Raw genomic sequence first — 21,368 nt, forward strand, 5'->3', positions numbered from 1 at the left:
AAATGGTTATTACTGCGGTTGTTGTGTGTAATGGTGAAATGGTTATTACTGCGGTTGTTGTGTGTAATGGTGAAATGGTTATTACTGCGGTTGTTGTGTGTAATGGTGAAATGGTTATTACTGCGGTTGTTGTGTGTAATGGTGAAATGGTTATTACTGCGGTTGTTGTGTGTAATGGTGAAATGGTTATTACTGCGGTTGTTGTGTGTAATGGTGAAATGGTTATTACTGCGGTTGTTGTGTGTAATGGTGAAATGGTTATTACTGCGGTTGTTGTGTGTAATGGTGAAATGGTTATTACTGCGGTTGTTGTGTGTAATGGTGAAATGGTTATTACTGCGGTTGTTGTGTGTAATGGTGAAATGGTTATTACTGCGGTTGTTGTGTGTAATGGTGAAATGGTTATTACTGCGGTTGTTGTGTGTAATGGTGAAATGGTTATTACTGCGGTTGTTGTGTGTAATGGTGAAATGGTTATTACTGCGGTTGTTGTGTGTAATGGTGAAATGGTTATTACTGCGGTTGTTGTGTGTAATGGTGAAATGGTTATTACTGCGGTTGTTGTGTGTAATGGTGAAATGGTTATTACTGCGGTTGTTGTGTGTAATGGTGAAATGGTTATTACTGCGGTTGTTGTGTGTAATGGTGAAATGGTTATTACTGCGGTTGTTGTGTGTAATGGTGAAATGGTTATTACTGCGGTTGTTGTGTGTAATGGTGAAATGGTTATTACTGCGGTTGTTGTGTGTAATGGTGAAATGGTTATTACTGCGGTTGTTGTGTGTAATGGTGAAATGGTTATTACTGCGGTTGTTGTGTGTAATGGTGAAATGGTTATTACTGCGGTTGTTGTGTGTAATGGTGAAATGGTTATTACTGCGGTTGTTGTGTGTAATGGTGAAATGGTTATTACTGCGGTTGTTGTGTGTAATGGTGAAATGGTTATTACTGCGGTTGTTGTGTGTAATGGTGAAATGGTTATTACTGCGGTTGTTGTGTGTAATGGTGAAATGGTTATTACTGCGGTTGTTGTGTGTAACGGTGAAATGGTTATTACTGCGGTTGTTGTGTGTAATGTTGACATGGTTATTACTGCGGTTGTTGTGTGTAGTGTTGAAATGGTTATTACTGCGGTTGTTGTGTGTAATGTTGAAATGGTTATTACTGCGGTTGCTAACACAACTTTCATGTTGATTATCGAAAACTTTAGTGACTTTATCTCTCAAGGAATGATCCGATGATAGGTCTATGAGTGACAGTATAGGTATAATTCATACAGTGTGTATAATAGTGACAACTTCGGGCACACAATATAATGGAATAATGCACACAATATGTATAATGGCGATTCTTACAGCTTGTCATCTATCAACGTCAGCCTCTGACCGGCAGTTAAACCGTCGCGTGATCACGTCAAAGTTTTGCTCGAATAAAAGAGGGCTTGATTTGCGGCAATATTTTCAGCTGATCTTGATTACTTTCTTCGCAATCTTTATCTTAATGTTCATGGAGATCATTGCAAGTGTTATTAACGTAAATATTATACGCTTGTATCATCGCTGATAAAAAATTACTTATATTTATATGCTATTTTTAATATTTTTATATGCTATTTTTCCTACAAAATACACTGGATTACCGACATATTCGAAGAAATTGTTCATTATTATCAATCCCACTCTAGCTTATTTAGGTATATCATAACGTTTCTCCAGAAATTAATAATTTTTGTCACCTTGTGTTTGATATTTTATTATTCATTCTACATAACGAACACTCATAGAATAGAATAGAAGTGTCGGCACTAAAGAAATAGGCCCATGGCCTGTTGGTTTAATATTTTATTATTCATTCTACAAAACGAACTCTCATGATAGTTGTCATCTTACAAGGACTTAACGTGCCCAATACTGTAACATCGAATGCGACCTTAATAAATTCCCGATAAAGTTAAATTCACAGAGAAAATCTCTAAGAATAATCATCGCTATTAATCATTTGAATCCTTGAAACAAGCCTACGTGCTGCATGTCTAGCCATCACGTCGTGCTGCATGTCTAGCCATCGCGTCGTGTTGCATGTCTAGCCATCACGTCGTGCTGCATGTCTAGCCATCACGTCGTGCTGCATGTCTAGCCATCGCGTCGTGTTGCATGTCTAGCCATCGCGCCGTGCTGCATGTCTAGCCATCACGTGTCGCGTTCTTATCGAGCCATCGTCTTGGCGTGACGACCTCTTCCTGCTCACAATCCCTGCTCCTTTGGGGCCCTCAATTTATTTAGTTTATCCTGCTCAGTTATGCGGCGAACAAGTTATAATTTATTGTTGAATACCTCAAACCATTGATACTTTATTGATGAATTCTGTCAACCATTTAACCTTCCTCAGTGAATGCCTCGAACTATTTAAACTTCCTAGGTGAATGCCACTAACCATTATTACTTTATTTATGAATTATGCTAACCATTTGTACATCCTATGTGAATGAAACCAACCATTTATACTCGATTGATTACTATCTCAAACTATTTACGCCTCTAAAGTAATTTCCGCGAATGGATTATTCTTCCTTAATAAATATCGTGATCGATTAATCCTTCCGAAATAAATGTCATGAATTACTTTTCCTCTAAATAACTGCCATTATCGATTTATTATCGAATAAACATCGTGGTGTATTATATGTTGAGGTTTCTCAATGACAATCTAGTCCGACCTTTAACCCTTGATGCGATGTGTTGTCGTTTCCTTCAATCGGCAAGATTTATATCAGTAGCACTACGACCTAGACTTACGAATTCGGTGCTTATACTTATTGTAAAAGCAGCCCAGTATTTCCGATGATTCGGTAAGAGCCAATTGTTATCATTTGTTTACCATAGATGCTTCTGTGTGTGTTGTTAGATTTGCTCGAAAATTGTGAAATTTAAAATAACATCTTTCTATACTCACGTCCAAACTTAAAGATTTGTATTTTCGATTTTATTGCAAAAACGACTACGAACTTCTATAAAGTTCTTGTATCAATTCATCTTTGAACCTCGCCTAAGGAAGCTCAAAGTTTTCTTAACATTATATGCTTCCTCAGCATGGGTCCGACTCAACTCAACATTCTATAGGTGCCTCGATCAATTGGTCACTCACGATTCAGGATTCACTCTCGCTACGTCACTCAAGAATCATTCATCACGAGATACCCGGCCTACAAGCCTCATATTTTTGAAAGTTTCTAATCATTTCTTTGTATAGGTTATGTCAAAATATACATGCTAGGATTATTTCTTTGTATAGGTTATGTCAACATATACATGCTATGATTATTTCTTTGTATAGGTTATATCATCATATACCTGCATGCTATGATTATATCTTTGTACAGGTAATGTTCAATTATTTATTTCTAAATATTTCATTACTGCTGATAATGTCTACATTTACTTCCAGAGCGGCCAAGAATACTGAGTATTAAGTCTCGAAGTGAAATATTCGTTCAGTGAATCATGGTGTTGAACTAAATCAAATAAATTTAACGTGTAAAGATAATAGTTTGGTTGTATTAAAAATGAGCGAATTTTCATTTTTAATCCACAATTTGATCTTTTGGAAGTCTACGGTAATTCCAGCGAATATTAACTTAAAGGTAAAAATCGGCGTGACGATTTCCTTATTAGGTTTATATTCAAAGATACCATTGTAACTAAATGCCATCTCAAACTCGAGAATTAAAGTAGGCCTGATTACGCTTCGCTTGCATGTATTCAGCCGTAGTTAATCTATAACAAGGTTACAATACAAGCTTTGTATTGCTAGTGACACTGCCTCGGCAAGTCTCTTCAGTTGCTCCCGGTGAGTCGTAGAGGCTGCATTGCGCCTCCCTTGCCGTCTCTGAGACTTAGGTGCTTCATGCGCCGTCACTTTATTTTATACTTATATTTATCAGTACAGTTTTAGTTAAGTACAAGGGTTTTTCCATTTCCTCTAATTTTTATCATATATGTCCAATATTTTTTAGCGCATTTTCTCATTTATGGAAAAAATGCACTATTGTGCTCGGCTTGTCCGTCCGTCTGTCTGTCTGTCTGTCCGTCCGTGACTTCACGTTTTCGTCGACGAGAAAATGCGCGCTCTGTCACTCACTGCAGTGAGTACTGAGTTATATTTTTTTAAATACTGTGTTGATAGAACTTTCAGTTCTAATTTAATATTTGGTACTTTTCCTATATAGCCAGTCGCTCCAAAGTGAGTTGAATTTTGAAAGCGGACGGTGATTGGCAAACCTTCGGTCAAACCAGTGACTGAATAGTGAAGCATAGAAACTATTTCGAGCTATTGAAACGTTTGAACTATGTGTTTCCTGTACGTTTTGTGAAAAATCAATTATATTGAAAAGTTCACTATCTCATATATTATATTCAGATTGTTTACATTTGATGAACGCTAAATTCATCTCACCTCGCCCAATATTAATTAATAATTTAACTTCCATGAGTTTTTATTATTTATCTCCCAGTCTGGACTGGTAAATGCCCGTTACTGTTTTTTGACTTTTAGATTGTTCCTATGAAGGCCATGACCGGAATGTTCCTTATTACTGTGTACGTATTGTGTGTACACGGAAATAGTTTCTATCGTTCACTTTCATTTGGTGTTCATCCCTCGTTTACCTTCTTTCGGTGTCAGGTCTGTCGTCCTCACAGGCAATTAATTCACCTGCAATTTTCCATCCCTAGCCGCGTAATGATAACGAAGATCACGACTTCGCTCCTCATTTAACAAATCATCCTTTTTATTTATCACGGCTTGGCCTATTCTGTATTATTGTTTTTATTTGTTCTCTTAATCTGTTGTGGTCATGTCCAAGTTGTTACTGTTCTCGTTGCAACGCTTGCGTGCATTGTCTGAGGGATATAGAAGCAATATTATAATGCTGACCTTGTACCTACAAAATGCTGCTTAATTCTAGGCACGCAGCAGCATTGTTCTAGCAAACGGCTTGCGTGTGAACTTCTTCCTTTTGGTTTCATCTTTCCGATGTTTCCAGTTTAATCAGCTTTGCAGTTGCACGATTGTCGAGAATATTGTTGCAGTTTATTTTGATGTTATAAGATGAATTTAAACTTAATGTTGAAATTGCTAGAATTGTTTGTTTAAACTAATAACAAACATCCTATCTTTGTTATTAGTTTACTAACAGAACACTCCAATTTGCTTTATGCTACTTCAACACCATCAGATCTGAATCACTTTGATTGGGAAATGAAGATTTATATAGTTAAAGATTCACTGGATAAACAATAGTTTCGTGATGCACTGAAAATATAGGAGTCATTGTGAGACCAACGAGTTGAATAATTGAACAATATGGCACATGTTGGAACATCATAAACTGGATGTTGGTTTTTGTATATTTCAACACTGCGAAGAACCCATGAGATTCGTTACGGGTTACACAGGTGAGCGTTATACTTGTCTTTATTTTAAAAATTGAAATTTCCACAGTCCACCCGAATAGTTTTCTTTATTTTGAAAATTTAAATTTTCACAGTCCACCCGAAATTTTGCATAATGGCGCTGAAGTAGATTTTACAAAGTACATTAGCAAAACTATAAATGTACTTAAGTTATTAATTGAATAATCGTTTCCGACGAAAAACAAGTTCGTAATCGATAGACTACGTTCGAATGACGCTGACGTGCGTTCTAGAAAATTTCTATGCATTTGGGTACATCCTAAACCGATTTTGGTTGCTCTGAAGTCCTACTGAAATGATTCTTCTGGCTCAATAATGAGCTAATGTTAATCCTCATGCAACTAGTACAAAAACACTTAATCAAGCCTCCAAATAATTTATAACTGCGTGTTCCACCCTCGTCCGGCTACATGAATTTACAACGTTACAATTGTACCTACAGCGCAGGCACAATTGTACCTATTCAATCCGGCAAGGTTTAGAAGCAAGTCTTATTGCATGAAGTGTCACCTTGCGTTTCATTCATTTTTCATTTTAGGCAGTGAGTCAGCCGCTTGAGGTCAAGGTCAGGCAGAGTTTCAAGGGTCCAGGGTTGCGCTTCAAAAGGCGCGCAAGGACGATACAATGTCCCGACAAGATCCATTAGCGCGGAATGAAGCCTGGAGATCGCGGTCGATCCTGTTTCCTCGAAATGATGAGATTGACTAGCCTTAATTAGAAATTATTTTCAAATCTCAATCACTATTATATATTTTTTGGAGAAAAATTATAGGAATGCGACTTAATACAATTTATTTCAGAAATATACTTTGCATTGATTATATACTACAAGGGAAATATTAATTGAACCCTTTTCAAAGATAGCAGACTCAACGACTAAATTTAAGATGACCATGTTTCGACTGTAAGGTTACAGTTAATTCGACATTACACTGCCTGGGTAATTACATGGTTCGTGCAAGAATACCGTTATGAATAAAAAGACAATAATTCCTTATAGTTTTTCTCTAGAATAAGTGCAATAACTATTAAGTTTTTCGTTTGTTGACGGAGTTAGCATCCTACTCACGAACAGCTGGTATATTTCTGATCTGCAGTTCCTAACTGCTTCTCGCGCGCTACTTACGCTTTTAAATGACTATTACTTGATTTTATTGAACGCGCTGGACTTGAATAAAGGTAGATTGTCGCCTTCGATAATTTGTCTAACGGTTTAACAACTGATTGACAGCGACAATTTGCCTCTGTTCAAGTTACCTAATGGTTAGAACCCTATCTAGGGTTACATAGGATTAGACCCTAACCCTAATTTCCCTTCGCTCGACTGTCACTTGCACAGTTCTAATAAACACTGATACTAGACCTGCTACTTGGTGAGTTTTAGTTGCAAGTTCCTTAAAGCAAATTATACTTTACTTTCACTACCATATTTTAAGAATTACTTTCATTCATAAGGCATGTTTGGCAGAATTTACTCATTGAGATAACGTGACAACGTTCATTAATTGAACAGCTGGAGTGCCCTGTACTCAGCTCCAGGTCGTATCCTATGTTAAACGCCATCGAAATATAGTTATTACCACTATGTACTTATAAACTTTTCATAGTTATTATAGCTCCATATTACCACCATCATATTTCCACCAGCACGAGATACTTGTCTATCACGTACCGCACTACGCTAGTCGTGTCCAGGATTCCCCTCGTCTATTCACTGTTCTGCAGGAGTAATGGGCAATATTTCTGAAGTCACGTGCATGTTTACAATACATCATTCACTATTCATATAAAATATTATTATATTTATTATATTATTTTTATATAATTATTGTATTCACTATTCATATAAATTATTAATATATTCATTATATTATTATATAATTATTGTATTCATTATTCATATGACGTATGACGTATTCACATGACGTATGACGGCCGGCACTCCACGGCGCAGGTCACGTGCAGGGTTACAGGGTCATTAATTATTCATATAAATTATTATTATATTATTATTAAATTCATTATATTATTATATAATTATTGTATTAATTATTCATATAAATATCTACACGACGTTGACTGCCTGCACTTGACGGCGCAGGTCACGTGCAGGGGGCGCAGGAAGACTGCGGACGCAGTGTCGTGGACTTCGCCCGACACCACGACTCCCCCAGCCCGCACCCCGGGCCCCGACCCCACGGGGCTCCTCACGACATGCCCCCACCCCCATACCAGCACCTCTCCTCCTTCCCCTCCCCTGGCAACCCACTCTTTCATCCCTATGCTAACAATGATCAAAATTATCTTCAATACTCATTCAATTCAAGTGGTAACTTCCAGTTAGACTCATTCGGCAAAACTGAAAACTACCCCAAAAATTACATCAATGACGCAGAAAATGTCTCCCCAAATATGATCAGTAACTCCAGGAATATCCCTATAAACTCTTCCGCCAACTTTCCCCCAGTTCCCTCGGGAAATAATTTTGGTCCGTACTTGTACCCGTCAGCCGCCGTGTCCCCAGGCTACAGTCATATCTTGTACTCACCGTCCCGCCAGCTCCTGCCACCACAACTCGCTGCTCGGCAGGTTATTACACAACTTTTATTTCTAAAAAGTTATAATATTTTATATTTAAAAGTTTTATTTGAGTTCTAATAGCATGAACGCTTCGAAAAGTGGATAAGTAAGCCTTAAGGAGATAGAAGCGGTAATCATATTTAATTCTTAACTTGCCTTCTTGATGTATCTTAATTACTTGACCAATTGCCTTGAGTGCGCTGAAAAACGATCTTGGTTTCAAACAATTTTCGTTGTGTTGTCGTATTCGCGTCGTTCCGACACTATATAATATTAGCTAATTATATCATGGCAGTAATAATGTTCTTGAATTCAATTGTTTAGACAATAAACTTTGAGTTTAATTCCATATTTCAGAAGACTTTGAACGACTGCATCAGCATGAGCACAACACCGCGGCGCTCTCTGGCGGTGCCCCACACCCTGGCCTCCCTCCCTCCCCCCTCACCGCCTACGTTCCTCTGCCCCCCACCGGCCAGATTTGTTCCTTAACATTTTTATGTGAATAAATGTCGGCTATGTGGTATGGATGCAATGTGGTATGGATGCAATGTGGTATGGATGCAATGTGGTATGGATGCAATGTGGTATGGATGCAATGTGGTATAATGCAATGTGGTATATGGATGCAATGTGGTATCTGGATGCAATGTGGTATCTGGATGCAATGTGGTATCTGGATGCAATGTGGTATATGGATTCAATGTGGTATCTGGATGCAATGTGGTAAATGGATGCAATGTGGCATATGGATGCAATGTGGTATATGGATGCAATGTGGGTGGTAGGTATATGGATGCAATGTGGGTGGTAGGTATATGGATGCAATGTGGTATCTGGATGCAATGCGGTGTAGGGGCAATGTGGTGTTTTTCGATCTCGAGTAAAGGTTAAGATCTTAACCTTAAGGGTTAAGAAGTTTCTTCTTCACTGTTTCTTTTCTAGAGTCCATAGTCCATACCTAATCTTTTAGACATGTTGCCTTTCTCATAATTTCAACGCACTTTCCATGGATACCGCGTCATCTTTTTTGCATACATTACGCCGTAGCCCCTTGATGCGTTCTTACTCGAGTTTTTAGCCTAATTAAGCTAAAGTATTTCCGATTTCTAAATTTTTGTATCCCATAGCCTTAAGTGTCCTATACATTTGAAACATACGTTCCGCCCATCATTATTGAACCTTAATATACCAAATACCAGAGGTGGGCAGTAGCGCGCCACATGTACCAATCTAAAAAATGATCCACATATATATACAAATAAAAGACTGATTTTTTATATGAATACAGTATGTGGATAATTTTTGAGATTGGTAGATTGAAGTAGACATCCATGTAGGGAAGGTAAAACATAAAAATAACTAACTTTTATTTACTGTATCTAACCCGTACTATTTCGGTTTGGTTTAGTGCAATAAAGTGGCATTGATATGTTTTGAAAATGTTTTATTATCATTAAATGTTTATAAGTAAATCCCAATAGCAGAACAATAAATATTTAGAGATTTCAGGATCAGGCAATAAGTCCAGCAGCTATCTCAATCAATCGTCAGCTATAGAAAGATCGGGTTCCAAAGGCCGGATCCCTTGTGAATCAAGTCACGAAAAGTTCAAGAATCGGCAACAGGCCATGGGCCTATTTCTTCAACGCCGACACTTCTATTCTATTCTATTCTACATTTAGAGCATGTAGCGGTAGCGGCAGCGGCCGCTACATTTCAAAGTAGCGCTGCCCAGCTCTGCTTACACTTCGAACTAGCGTATAAAAAGAAGGCTTTCGGATTCTATTTTGCATTTTAGCAATATTTTTTTCGAAGTTTTTCACTGGAGTACGACAAACTTTTTTAGATTGATTTTGAGCTCTTGCATACAGGTTATAATCAGAATCGCAGCGAGTTCGTAAATAACGCTTGGCTTCTTTCTTGGTCTTTAGCTGAGCCTTAACTGCACTGTTAATCCACTGGGACTTTTTGACTCCTCCAAGCGTAATCTTAGGTACACAGGTATCAACTGCTGACATAACCGTGTCTTTGTTATTTATTTAATAGAATAGAAGTGTCGGCACTGAAGAAATAGGCCCATGGCCTGTTGCCGATTCTTGTACTTTTTGTGACTTGATTCACAGGGGATCCGGTCATTGGAACTCGATCTTTCCGTAGTAGCTGACGAATTGATTGAGATAGCTGATGGACTTATTGCCTGGTCCGTAAGGTGCTAAGCATTTTAAGACAGTTTACCTTCACTGTAGGTGTCAGTGAGTGTTAAAAGAGGAGTAAAATGATATTGTTTGAGTTTAATGCAACTAATTTATTTGTAGCTCATTGTGCTAACGAAAGTGATAGATATTCCCATCGATTAATCGTATGAATAATGGATGTGCCACAAGCGGAATCGACCTGCAACTCTCAAAATACACAATTGTTTAAAAAAAGCTTTGAAAATTTATTTTAAGCCAATCATTATCATTCTGTTATGCAAATTTTAGGCTATTTTCACTTGCTTTATGTGCACATGGAGATTAAATTAATTTAAATTTTTAACTTATGAGCTTGAATAGCGTATTGTGCGATTTTCACTTCTACATCAACAGGACAGTGATAACTGTATGTATACAAAGAATTCTTTCTCGTACTGCGCGATTTTTCAATACGTATTTTATTTATATCTCGATAGTCGATACTGTGCTCACTAGTTTCGAACTTTCCGCGCTCACGTACGATTGCTGGTCCTGGTCTAATTGCTTAGTAACCAAATCGTCATCAAAGTTCCAACAAAGCAGCTGTAGCCTGTAGCTTGTTGTTAACTTGTTGGCGGTCGTCTTAAGACTGGAAAGAGGAATAAGCGCTCAGTTATTTCCTAACACAGTAACACTACTGTCTTGTGTATTTTCCTCAAATCCTTGACTATCTATCACCCAAAAATGGCAAAAGTAAGTTTCACAGAACTAATAGAAAACTAGCAATTATGGTTTCATTTAATTTTTACTACAGTTTTAGGGATTTAGCCTTTTTAGGCTTTGGGCTACCGGCTACGGTAAGCAACGTAGCTACCTATTATTAATTTTAATCATACGCTATACTGTATTTATATATTATACACTAGAAATGGCACTGGGCCATGTCTAGCCTTTAAATTCACAGTCAAAACAATGGTTTCACTTTCAATTCACAGGTGACTGGTGATTTGAAAAAATTGTGGGTTCAAATAGGTATGTGATTTTTCTTTTTTTTTTACTGGAGAATTTGGGAAAAGGAAAAGGAACAAGTGAAATTGGTCAGTTTTACTGGCATTTTTGTCTAATTTACTGGTTGCATCTGCCAAATTTTCTAGTTAGGTTGATTACACTAGAAACTTCAACTTGAACTTGTGGCTCAGTTTTAATAAGTAGAGAAATCTTATTATTACTTAAATCCTATTGAAGGCTGGCCACTGGCAACATAACTAAGTACTGTAGCAATGCTTGGGCATTGACAGTAGATAATTGTAGTGGTCATTATGACCTCTACTTCAGTTTGCTATGTTCAGTTCAGGGTAGAATTTCCTTGAGTGGTTGAGCCTTGAGCTTGAGGTAGTTGGGGATCATAGTGGCACTGTGGCAAACCAGAGCTTTTTTGGAATCAGTTCATTTTTAATTTCCTCAAAAACTCAAGATTTAAACCAATTTCTTAAGTATGATAATGCTGGTATCCATGATACTTTACAGTTTACTGGTCTACTTAGGGTAAACGCGGTATATTCCGACATTGTAGGTAATTACGTCACGTCTCCAGCTTTTCCTTTATATTAAGCTTTGTTTTAGTTCCATGCGTTTGTTGATGGTTGAAATGGTGACGTCATGCATTTGCGAGTCAAAATACTGCCAAAACACTAGGTCTTGGCCATCTAGTAATTGTCTCTCTTTGGATCTCAATATTTTCCCACTAGATGGCCAAGACCTAGTGTTTTTGCAGTATTTCGACACGCAAATGTATGACGTCACCATTTCAACCATCAATGAACGCATGGAACTAAAACAAAGCTTAATATAAAGAAAAAACTAGAGAAGTGACGGAATTACCTACGATGTCGGAATATACCACGTTTACCTATAAGTGAATTGTGGAATAGCTTCATATACCAATGGTATGGATGGTATAATACCATCCAAGTTGAGCACACTGCACAGGGAGGGACCCGGAGGGTCTAATTTGAATGCACTACTACTACAAGAGTGATACATGTAAAGGAAATGACAGTAATTTTGTTGCTGTGATGCTGCACTGCAGTCAGCCAGGGCCCAAGCGGGAAAAACGTCTACCTTTAGGGCCACGACTAGAACTTTCCTGCCATTTCCAGAACCGCGAGATTTCTGCCAGATGAATTACACCTCCTAACTAATTGTTAACAAAAGTGCACAATAAAGCCATGAGATTCCAATTGTATTAAAAATTTGTCACGTTGGAGCCCCAAAATTTCAGAAACAAGTAGAAAAATTCCAATCCTGCCAGGGCCCAGGGCATCTGCTACTTTTCCAGGTTGTGCACTCCTATTTCAGTATTTCTGTCAGTATGCTCCTAAATTCTATAGGCAGATTGCCATTGGCATTAGAATGTGGCAAAGATCTTGCTGCCAATTGCCAAAGATCTTCAGATATTATGTGATACTTACAAATATCTGTAATTATATAAAAATTGTGTATACCATAGAATAGCTTAACTACAGTGGTGAATTCATTACCAAAAAAATTGGTAAACTATAGCAATGTTAGCAGTAAAAACCAATAGGTGGGTCAGAATGATAATACACTGTTTATAATAATCTTGAACTGATTTAATGTCTAGACTCTAGTGGTATCATTGAGCTTAATAGAGTAGGTATGTCTGCTTATCATGACTGGAATTTGTTTATTCAACCTCACTTTTGTTAAAGCAACTGTGCAAAATTTAACTTTTTAAATCCAAGCCATCACAGTTTTGTAGAGAATTTAAATCCTTGTACCTGTTCTGTGAAAGCTTGTTTTGAGGTCAAAACAATTAGACTCATTTGGTTCAGCCCTGTAAGGATTGTTATACCTGACCCTGTTTATCCCTTGAAAAATCTTGGATATTTTTATGAGCATAGTTCTCCTCCACTATGTAAACATTAAAACCTTTCCTCATAGAACAGCTGATCATTACCCAATCTATTTCTATACTAAGTGAATGCATAATTTTTCAGGAATTTATTCTTTGCCACGAAGGTTTTTTCATTTTTTGTGAATAGATATAACTTTTTTGTCATGCTTTTTTCAGGTTTATGAGTTTGACGTTGCAATGACCTGTGAAGGCTGTTCTGGTGCAGCTCAGCGAGTCCTTGGCAAGCTTGGAGGTATGACTTCAAAGGATTTATTACATTAATTTTCTGTTTTTGTAAACCAGAATGCAGTGTTGCACTAGAAATGAAAAAGTTCTTGTTTCTTAAATAATTTTTAAATATTTCTGTTAAAACTTTCATTGTTACAAAATTCTCATCCTTTTTCTATCATCCTGCATTTCCCTCAGTATCAGAATCTTTTATGCACATCTATGCTTTTCATTCAAAAAATAAGGTACCCATGGGATCAAATGAAGAATGTGTTTTAGAATGAATGCATTTGCCTGTTTTAGAATATCTTTATAATGACATTAATTTGAATAAATTCATATTTCTTTCACTTTAAAATGTGTCAGAAATGCAAAAAATTGCATTGTAAACTATTGTTTCAGATAAGGTCTCCAAAGTTGACATTGACCTGCCAAACAAGAAAGTTTACGTCACTTCAGCAAGCCTGTCTGCTGAAGAACTCACTGAAACACTGAAGAAGACTGGCAAGGATGTTTCCTACATTGGCTGTAAGGATGCATAAATAAAATTGCATCAATTATCATGGAAGCTGAAATTTTCCTTTAGTGGACAACCTTGGCAACTAGAAACATGCATTCCTAATTATTTATCATAGTTCATACAAATATTTTTTCCTTACAAAATAAAAATGTCACTTTTTGTGGATAGTCAATACTTTGCATATAAATTATCACATGTATTGATTATTTTACTAATTATCCTTAGGTATGTGTTTATCCACAAACATGACATAGGTATGGTATACTAAGTAATTCAAATGCAGGGTCTTGTAAAGCAAAAATAGCTTGTATTAACTTCTTGTTCCATTTAAAAAATTATAAGATCAACTTTGTTTTTGTTGACTCGCCATATTCAACATGTTCTAGAAATTCCCCCCACTATGTTTGAACAGGCTATGTGCACGCTTATTGTTTTAATCAATAATGTTGGTATTGATCAAAGTGCTTTGGTGGTGTTTCAATTTAATTTAATTAATTTTGCGATTTGTGCATTAAAAGTCTTGCATTAATGGACAATTATGTTTTAGTTGTAAATCAATTTAAATCATTTGTGTGATTTACTTCTAAAATGGGAGTTATTGTTTGTGCAGCTCTCTAAATGTTTTGTTATCTGATTTTTAATAATATGTGTGGGATGTAGCACTCAACAACTGTGATATTTGGTACTACCTATCATTACCCTTGCATCATATAGTCCAGGAATCAAATAGAAGCTTGAGAGTTTCATTTGTGAGAGTAACATGCTGATTATTTCGGTTTTCCTTCTTTTATATCCTTCTATTATATATTGTAAAGCTTATAACTTACCGTATGTATGCATGCAAATCCATTCCATGGCTAATTGGGATCTTAGGAAGAACTTTCAGTTCGTATCATGTAGTCATTAATTCCTCTCTGAAGGCTGGGAAAAAGAACTAAATCTTGTCATTTCTATTTCACATGGTGTTCATTCTCATTCAAATTAATTGTTTGATATGAAAGTATGTATTTTGTTCCATGATCCGTAGGTAATAACCGTAATGATGCAATGATCTTGTTTTCAACTATAAAGATTTGTGTACATGCATCACACGGCTAGACAAAACTGGGGGTTCATTGCATGCAATTGAGAAGTGCACTGCTTCAATTCCCACAATGAAGTTTATTGTCACAACGACGTATCCTAATCAGGTTATGATGCGACTCGAAGCTAACCTGGGGCTAAATTCAAAATTACGGTTTTCTTGGTCCTAATTGAGGGATTGATTTATATATTATAAATATAAATTTTATATAATTTACACCAATCAGTTTAATTTATCCAAGGTTATCACGATGTCCATGTTTTCATGGAATTTTTATGCCGCTAGCACCGTGGTCCTCTCGCAAAAGTTTGTATTTCTTTCCAGATTTTTACTATAAGAAGTGAAATAACTGTTGGATCTTAACTTTGCATTGCATAGCAATTGTAGAACAATAGAGAAAGTAGGATCATAAAAGCTAAATTGTCAGAGGATGTTAAACTCACGAATTAAAATTGTATTTTTTTATATAACTTGCATTTTATGCATGCACAGAAGACATTTTAAATCCTGGGCTATCTTTTTCTTACACAGATTTGAGGGAAATGCATTTATTCACCTGTGGGGATATCGAATTATTGACATTATTGCGGGATTGAATCATGAAATGTCTACCTATCCTATGTTGTGCGTAATTTCACTAGGAGAAACTATTGTATCACTGAATTTTGAAATGCTCTCATTATTTTCTGTACAATTTTGTTTCATTAAATTGTTTTTTCCTCTGGTTCTTTGGCTTTTTATGACTGAATTTGTTCCTTCAGACGAAAGTTACTTCAGCGCTGTAGCCTGTGTGTTCCGTCATGAAGGAGTAGTCTGTGTAGTTCAGGCCTGAGAAGTACAGCACGAGTTCATTACCGGCACTCGTGAACTCGGTCCCTGCTGCTATTTCTTTCCCACAGTACCTGCGTGAAAAACATTCATTTTTACTGACATCTTCTTTTATTGAGCTACCGCTAACGGAAATATTGAATTGAAACTCATCATTGACGCGGTTGATATTATTTTCAGTTTCGTAAGGCTAATCTGTAAAATTGTCAAAATTCAGCGACTTCTCCGCTTATTTCCTCACCACGTCCCGGATGTGAGGCCGTTCAGACGTATTTCAAGTCCATCTAAGCAGCATATATTTCCACCAGTTCTACTACATCTGTCCGCAAGATCAAACGCGTTGAACTTCAAGGAGACTTTCTTGCCTGCGGGCGCTGTGATGCGCGTCGTGTACCGCCCACCTGGGAAACACCAAAATTTTATGGTCGAAAAAATGTCCCAATCGGTTGCTTTATTCGTTCTCGAGAAAACTGTTTCATTAGTTAGTATACCATAGTTTCTTCGTGTGTAAAAGCAGGATGTTTTTTACTAGTATCCTTTTTGAGAATCGCTAATAGAGTTTACACAGTACATTTCATCTCGAAAATTTACTACTATTTCTTGGTGGGATCGTCATCAAGTTCGGTGGACTTGACGTTCCTTAGGTTAACTCATTTACTAGACTTTAAATAATTTTCAGGTAAACTCATCGATATTCTGCTGGAGCTTTCCGACAAAATTCTAATGACTATCGTATCGGGACAAATGCAAGTACGAAACATAGCCATTATTAACATTTCGCGTGGCAAGTGCAGAGGAACAATACTTCAGCTGGCTACAGTTAATCTCGTTACCAAGCCTTTAGATAAAAATAACATTTGGGAGGGTTAATGCATCTATACACAATATATAAATCATTTCGCTATGTTAAATTTATTATTTATTAATATTAAATTTAGTATTTATTATTCAATAATATCACATTTTGTCTTTATTATTTAATAATATAATATTTATTTTTAATAATAAATCCTTTTGCAAGGTTAAATTTAACGAGTAAATAACTCGTAAAATTTTCAATAGGCATTGCGTCTACAGGCGGTATCTCCATTTACGGTTTCCAGTTACAAATAGCAACGTGATTTATCACGTCTGCGTAGTTAAAAGATTATCTCTTTATCTACTGGCGGTAACTCTGGTTAACAGATCCTTATAAATGTCTAACAGTAACCGTGGTTACCTTCGTTGAGCGGCGTAGGATAATTGGGGGTGGACACCGTCCCCGCTGTGGTAACGTCGCTGTTGTGGGGCAGGCGCTCGGCTATCATGGCGTCTGTGCGTGAGCACAGACGTTGAATTAAAATTCGTTAATTTTAATTCAACTTCTGACGTATTTAATGACCAATGTACCTATATGAACAGAAGTAAGCTGCTCTTGAAAGTCAATGCCCATCGTTACAAAATCAATTCAATTATTTGGCCTATTTGCTGCTTGATGGAAATTAAGTAATGAATTAGGAGCTGACAACTGTTAAATTGTATAAAAAGAGTAATTTCGCGATAAATCAAGAGAGAGTTATGATACATCACCTGAAAGTCTGATCTGCGTTTTATGCATTAAATTATTCGGCCGTCGATTCCCGCATGCATTGTCCCCCGGTTTAAAATCTTCGTAAAGTAATTCATCATTCATCATGCTATTCAAAGTCATCGCACTTGCCTGTGTAGTCCATCTCCTTGACCTGACACCGCTCGCCTGTCGTGCCGTCTGGACACACACACTTGCAGTCCGAACCAAAGTAGCCGAAATTTAAGCACGGATCTGAGCTCTGCGAACACGCCTCCAGCCACTTGTCTGGTCAATGATAATTATGGTGAAATTAGATGAATTTAAACGGTCGAGTTAAATATTATAATTTGAGATCAATTTTTTTTACAACACTTCTCTTTGACTTCACTTCTTGTTGTTTGTTTGTTTGTCTGTCTGCTACAAATCTTGTAATCGAAATTTAATACACTTCTACTTATCCTATCGATCTGAAATTTTGCACACTTGTGTAAAGTTGGAGACAATGCATGAATCAAATGTCAAAATAAATTATTTTAAAAATTAAAATAACAATTTTTTTCAATATTAAAAACATTGAAAAAAAAATTTATTTTTGTCAGCTACAAATCTTATAACTGATATTTGACACACTTTTACCTGTCTAATTGATCTTAAATTTGGCACACTTGTGTGAAGTCAGAGGCAATGCATGAATCAATTAATAGAATAAATAATCTTGAAAAAATTTATATATTAAAAAAAAGTTATATATTAAAAAAATTGAAAATTTAATTTTTTTTATATTCGAAAATTAAATGAGAAATTCATTGTACATCTGTAAGATTGGAGACACTGGATTCTTTGGAAGTGTTGTCTTTAAAAAGTAATTTTTAAACGTATATTTTTTTAACAACACTTCTCTTTAACTTCACTTCTTGTTGTTAGTTTGTTTGTCTGTCTGCTACATATCTTATAATCGATATTCAACACACTTCTACCTCACCAATCGATCTGAAATTTTTCAGACTTGCGTAAATTTGGAGACAATGCATGAATCAATGGACAGAATAAATAATTTCGAATATTTATTTTTTTTTAATATTGAACATATTTGAAAATTTCATTTTTTTAATATCCGAAAATAAAATTAGTAATTCATTGTAAATCTGTAACATTGGAGCGACACTGGATTCTTTAGAAGTGTTGTCTTGATGAAGTGTTGATGAAGAAGTGTTGTCTTGACCGATTTGATGCATTGCTATTTTGTAAGCAAATTCTTTTGTTAATGAAGCGTTCGATTGCAATATTAACGTTCAAGTAACTATACCAATTCGCGCAAGGTGAATACTTGAACTGATCCTTTTGTGTTACTGATAATCCATGAATAGTACCGCTGGTTAATGCTAGTCCAAGCAAGTAAATGCTAGCTAAAACTTCCTGCTAGTTAAAACTAGTTTATGCTAGCTAAAATTTCCTGATAGTTAAAACTAGTTAATGCTAGCTAAAAGTAGTTATTGTTTTCATTTCATGCGTTACTCACCGATGCAGCCGTACTGAATGTTGACAATTTTCTTGTCCATGTGAGAGAGTCCTTTCCTGTTACCGATCAGCCCCTGAGCCATGACGTTCCTGGTCACTAGGACGCTGTTACCTGTGCTGAACCCCTGTAAATATCATCAAATTAGGCATTGTAATATCCATTTAACTAATCCAGGAGGTTTATCATACCCCAAATATGCATAAATAGTGGGTCATACAATATGTACGTTTTCCACAATTATTTCGAACTGTAATCTGGGTTACTCTGTTCTGTCGGGTTATTCTAAATAATGGACCAAATTTAATAAATTCGTATTAGTTCAAGTATGAATTCAAATTAAATAGATTATACACTAACGAAAAGATGAAGCTTCGAATTTTTTTACTTTTTTATAAATGTTCAATTATTATTATTATTCTTAGCACCTCTGTGCTGCACAGCAAACGCCTAAACGGTAGCCAAACTCGTCCCACATGAGAAAGCATATCTTCTGTTACTGAGTGCACCGTAGCAGTGATACGGTTCTTCAGATCAACCAGAGTTGCTGGTAGAGGCGAGAGCCTTAACAAAGTTGCTGGTAGAGGCAGGACGTTAAAAGAGTTGCTGGTAGAGGCGGGACGTAAACAGAGTTGCTGGTAGAGGCAGGACGTAAACAGCTTCCTTGACGTAACCCCACAAGAAATAGTCACATGGGGAGCGATCAAGTGATCGCGGTGGCCAGAAGAGTAGGGTCTGATCTTCATTTCCTATGTGTCATACCCAACGCTCAGGAAGTGACTAATTCAAAAAGTTTCGCACATGAAGATGCCAATGGGACATACATAACCTCCAAGTGTAAGAAAAAACATTGAATCATTCTCTTTCCATTGGTGTTTAAATTATTCATTTTGAATTAATACTGAAATAAATACGAATTTATTAAATTGGGTCCATCATTTAGAATAACCTTGTATATTACACATGCACAGTTCAAGGAATCAAAAAGCTCACGATTACAACTCGGTTAACATCGCATTATTTGAGAAAACTCTCAAATAATTAATGCCAATCATCCAACATTTACACACTTGCTAGTTTTCCGTCACTCAACTGACGTCTTACTCCTCATTTAACGTTTTTGAAGACTTGCCCCAGTATGGAGACTCGCCGTAGTGCATGATGGACGTACCAGAGTATCGTAATGCATGATGGACGTACCAGAGTATCGTAAATAGACGTACCAGAGTATCGTAGTGCATGATGGACGTACCAGAGTATCGTAGTGCATGATGGACGTACCAGAGTATCGTAGTGCATGATGGACGTACCAGAGTATTGTAGTGCATGATGGACGTACCAGAGTATCGTAGTGCATGATGGACGTGTAGTCGTAAGGCACGCCGTAGTTCTCGGTGATTAAGGGGAAGTTGTTGAAGATGTTGGAGAAGGCCATATTGCCGAAGATGACTTTGACGTTATATTCGCGGTCGTGGCGCGTCTGCTGGTGCCACAGCCCCAGCGCGTGCCCGATCTCATGGATCACTACACCAACCTGGAATATTTTTACGAGGTTTAGGCCAAGAATTTTTTCACGAGGTATAGGCCAAGAATTTTTTTCACGAGGTATGGGGTTTCATGGAGAAGGTTCTTCCATTACGTGCTGATTGAGAAGATGTTGTAAATTATCTTCAAGAAATCTTTGATAAAGATATAGGGAATTTACATGGCGTGTCCTTCGATTTCAAATATTTTATTATTATTTTTTTTGCATATTCATCTAGTATGTTTGGATTATTTACCGTTTATTCGTCACGTAGTCTCGTATTAATTTTTTTCGATTCGTTTTCAATTCATTGTTCGATGAAAGCTGCTTGAAAATTTTTTTCAAAAGAATTTGTCCAGCGTTTCAATTATATTTTTACTCGCCTTCATTTTAAATCTGATGTACCGTTGCTTTATACGTTTAATGCATTAAAGCATCACTTTGAAACCCTATTCGAAAACTTTACTTGAATAAGGTTTTTTTAAGGTTAGTAGTTCATTTAGGGTTAGCATATCCAGTAAATCCTGCGCACTCTTCATCATATCTAGGAAATCCTGCTCATTCTATAGTACATGTAGTAAATTGTGCCACTCAATAGCATACCTATCTGGTAAATCCTGCTCACTCTATAGCATATCTAGTGAATCGTGCTCATCCTATAGTACATCTAGAAAATTCTGCTCATTCTGTAGAATACGTAGTAAATCCAGCTCACTCTATAGCATATCTAGTATATCGAATATTTTTGTGACACTTGAGCGACATGCAGTAGATTCAAGGAGGCATCCATTCAATTCTCTCATTCTCCTACATGAAGGTTATAGCTAGCTGATCTTTGGAAGCATCCACATAATTCTGTTATTAAGTTCCGTCAAATTAGTCAAATTGCCAGTGTAATTTTTCTACAGTAACGCCAGCTTTTATTAGGCTGTGTTAGCCCGTCGTATATTTTTAAACATCCAACCATCTTGCT

The 21,368-nt window shown here is 36.6% G+C and overlaps 3 protein-coding genes across 5 annotated transcripts in view; 2 read left to right on the plus strand and 1 right to left on the minus strand.

Moving 5' to 3' along the window:
- The first annotated feature begins 5,172 nt into the window (after nucleotides 1–5,172).
- On the plus strand, nucleotides 5,173–9,296 carry LOC108674307 (developmental and secondary metabolism regulator VEL1-like). Of its 2 annotated transcripts, none has more exons than XM_018162245.2 (3): nucleotides 5,173–5,453; nucleotides 7,573–8,060; nucleotides 8,412–9,296. In XM_018162245.2, exons 1-3 carry the CDS (start codon nucleotides 5,369–5,371, stop codon nucleotides 8,541–8,543), a joined length of 705 nt encoding a protein of 234 aa, XP_018017734.2. In that variant the 5' UTR covers nucleotides 5,173–5,368; the 3' UTR covers nucleotides 8,544–9,296. The 2 variants fall into 2 exon arrangements, with proteins under 2 accessions (XP_018017734.2, XP_018017733.2); XM_018162244.2 differs by having other exon boundaries at nucleotides 5,174–5,453; nucleotides 8,409–9,296.
- A 1,498-nt stretch (nucleotides 9,297–10,794) lies between these two features.
- Nucleotides 10,795–13,938, plus strand: LOC108674311 (copper transport protein ATOX1). The gene is made up of 3 exons (XM_018162248.2): nucleotides 10,795–10,981; nucleotides 13,323–13,398; nucleotides 13,776–13,938. The coding sequence occupies exons 1-3, from the start codon at nucleotides 10,973–10,975 to the stop codon at nucleotides 13,913–13,915; spliced, it is 225 nt and encodes a 74-aa protein (XP_018017737.1). The 5' UTR covers nucleotides 10,795–10,972; the 3' UTR covers nucleotides 13,916–13,938.
- A 1,485-nt stretch (nucleotides 13,939–15,423) lies between these two features.
- Nucleotides 15,424–21,368, minus strand: part of LOC108674308 (blastula protease 10) — a 35,043-nt gene continuing 29,098 nt past the window's right edge. For both annotated transcript variants that reach the window (XM_047885786.1, XM_018162246.2), the window contains exons 5-10: nucleotides 20,210–20,404; nucleotides 18,874–18,997; nucleotides 17,505–17,639; nucleotides 17,025–17,117; nucleotides 16,047–16,206; nucleotides 15,424–15,879 (exon numbers count right to left, since the gene is read on the minus strand). In XM_047885786.1, the coding sequence (XP_047741742.1) occupies nucleotides 15,735–15,879; nucleotides 16,047–16,206; nucleotides 17,025–17,117; nucleotides 17,505–17,639; nucleotides 18,874–18,997; nucleotides 20,210–20,404 (852 nt within the window). In that variant the 3' untranslated portion in view covers nucleotides 15,424–15,734. The remainder of the gene's footprint in view (nucleotides 15,880–16,046; nucleotides 16,207–17,024; nucleotides 17,118–17,504; nucleotides 17,640–18,873; nucleotides 18,998–20,209; nucleotides 20,405–21,368) is intronic.

Source organism: Hyalella azteca, unplaced genomic scaffold (genome assembly GCF_000764305.2).
Source record: "Hyalella azteca isolate HAZT.00-mixed unplaced genomic scaffold, Hazt_2.0.2 contig3122, whole genome shotgun sequence".
Lineage (NCBI taxonomy): Eukaryota > Metazoa > Arthropoda > Malacostraca > Amphipoda > Hyalellidae > Hyalella > Hyalella azteca.

Bases quoted from the DNA above. Each gene is read 5' to 3' on its own strand.
- LOC108674311 (XM_018162248.2), top strand. The intron at 13,399-13,775 runs GTATGACTTCAA...CTATTGTTTCAG, and splicing joins AGTCCTTGGCAAGCTTGGAG to ATAAGGTCTCCAAAGTTGAC.
- LOC108674307 (XM_018162244.2), top strand. From the start codon at position 5,369: ATGTTGGAACATCATAAACTGGATGTTGGTTTTTGTATATTTCAACAC. The intron at 5,454-7,572 runs GTGAGCGTTATA...TTGACGGCGCAG, and splicing joins ATTCGTTACGGGTTACACAG to GTCACGTGCAGGGGGCGCAG. The intron at 8,061-8,408 runs GTTATTACACAA...TCCATATTTCAG, and splicing joins CACAACTCGCTGCTCGGCAG to AAGACTTTGAACGACTGCAT.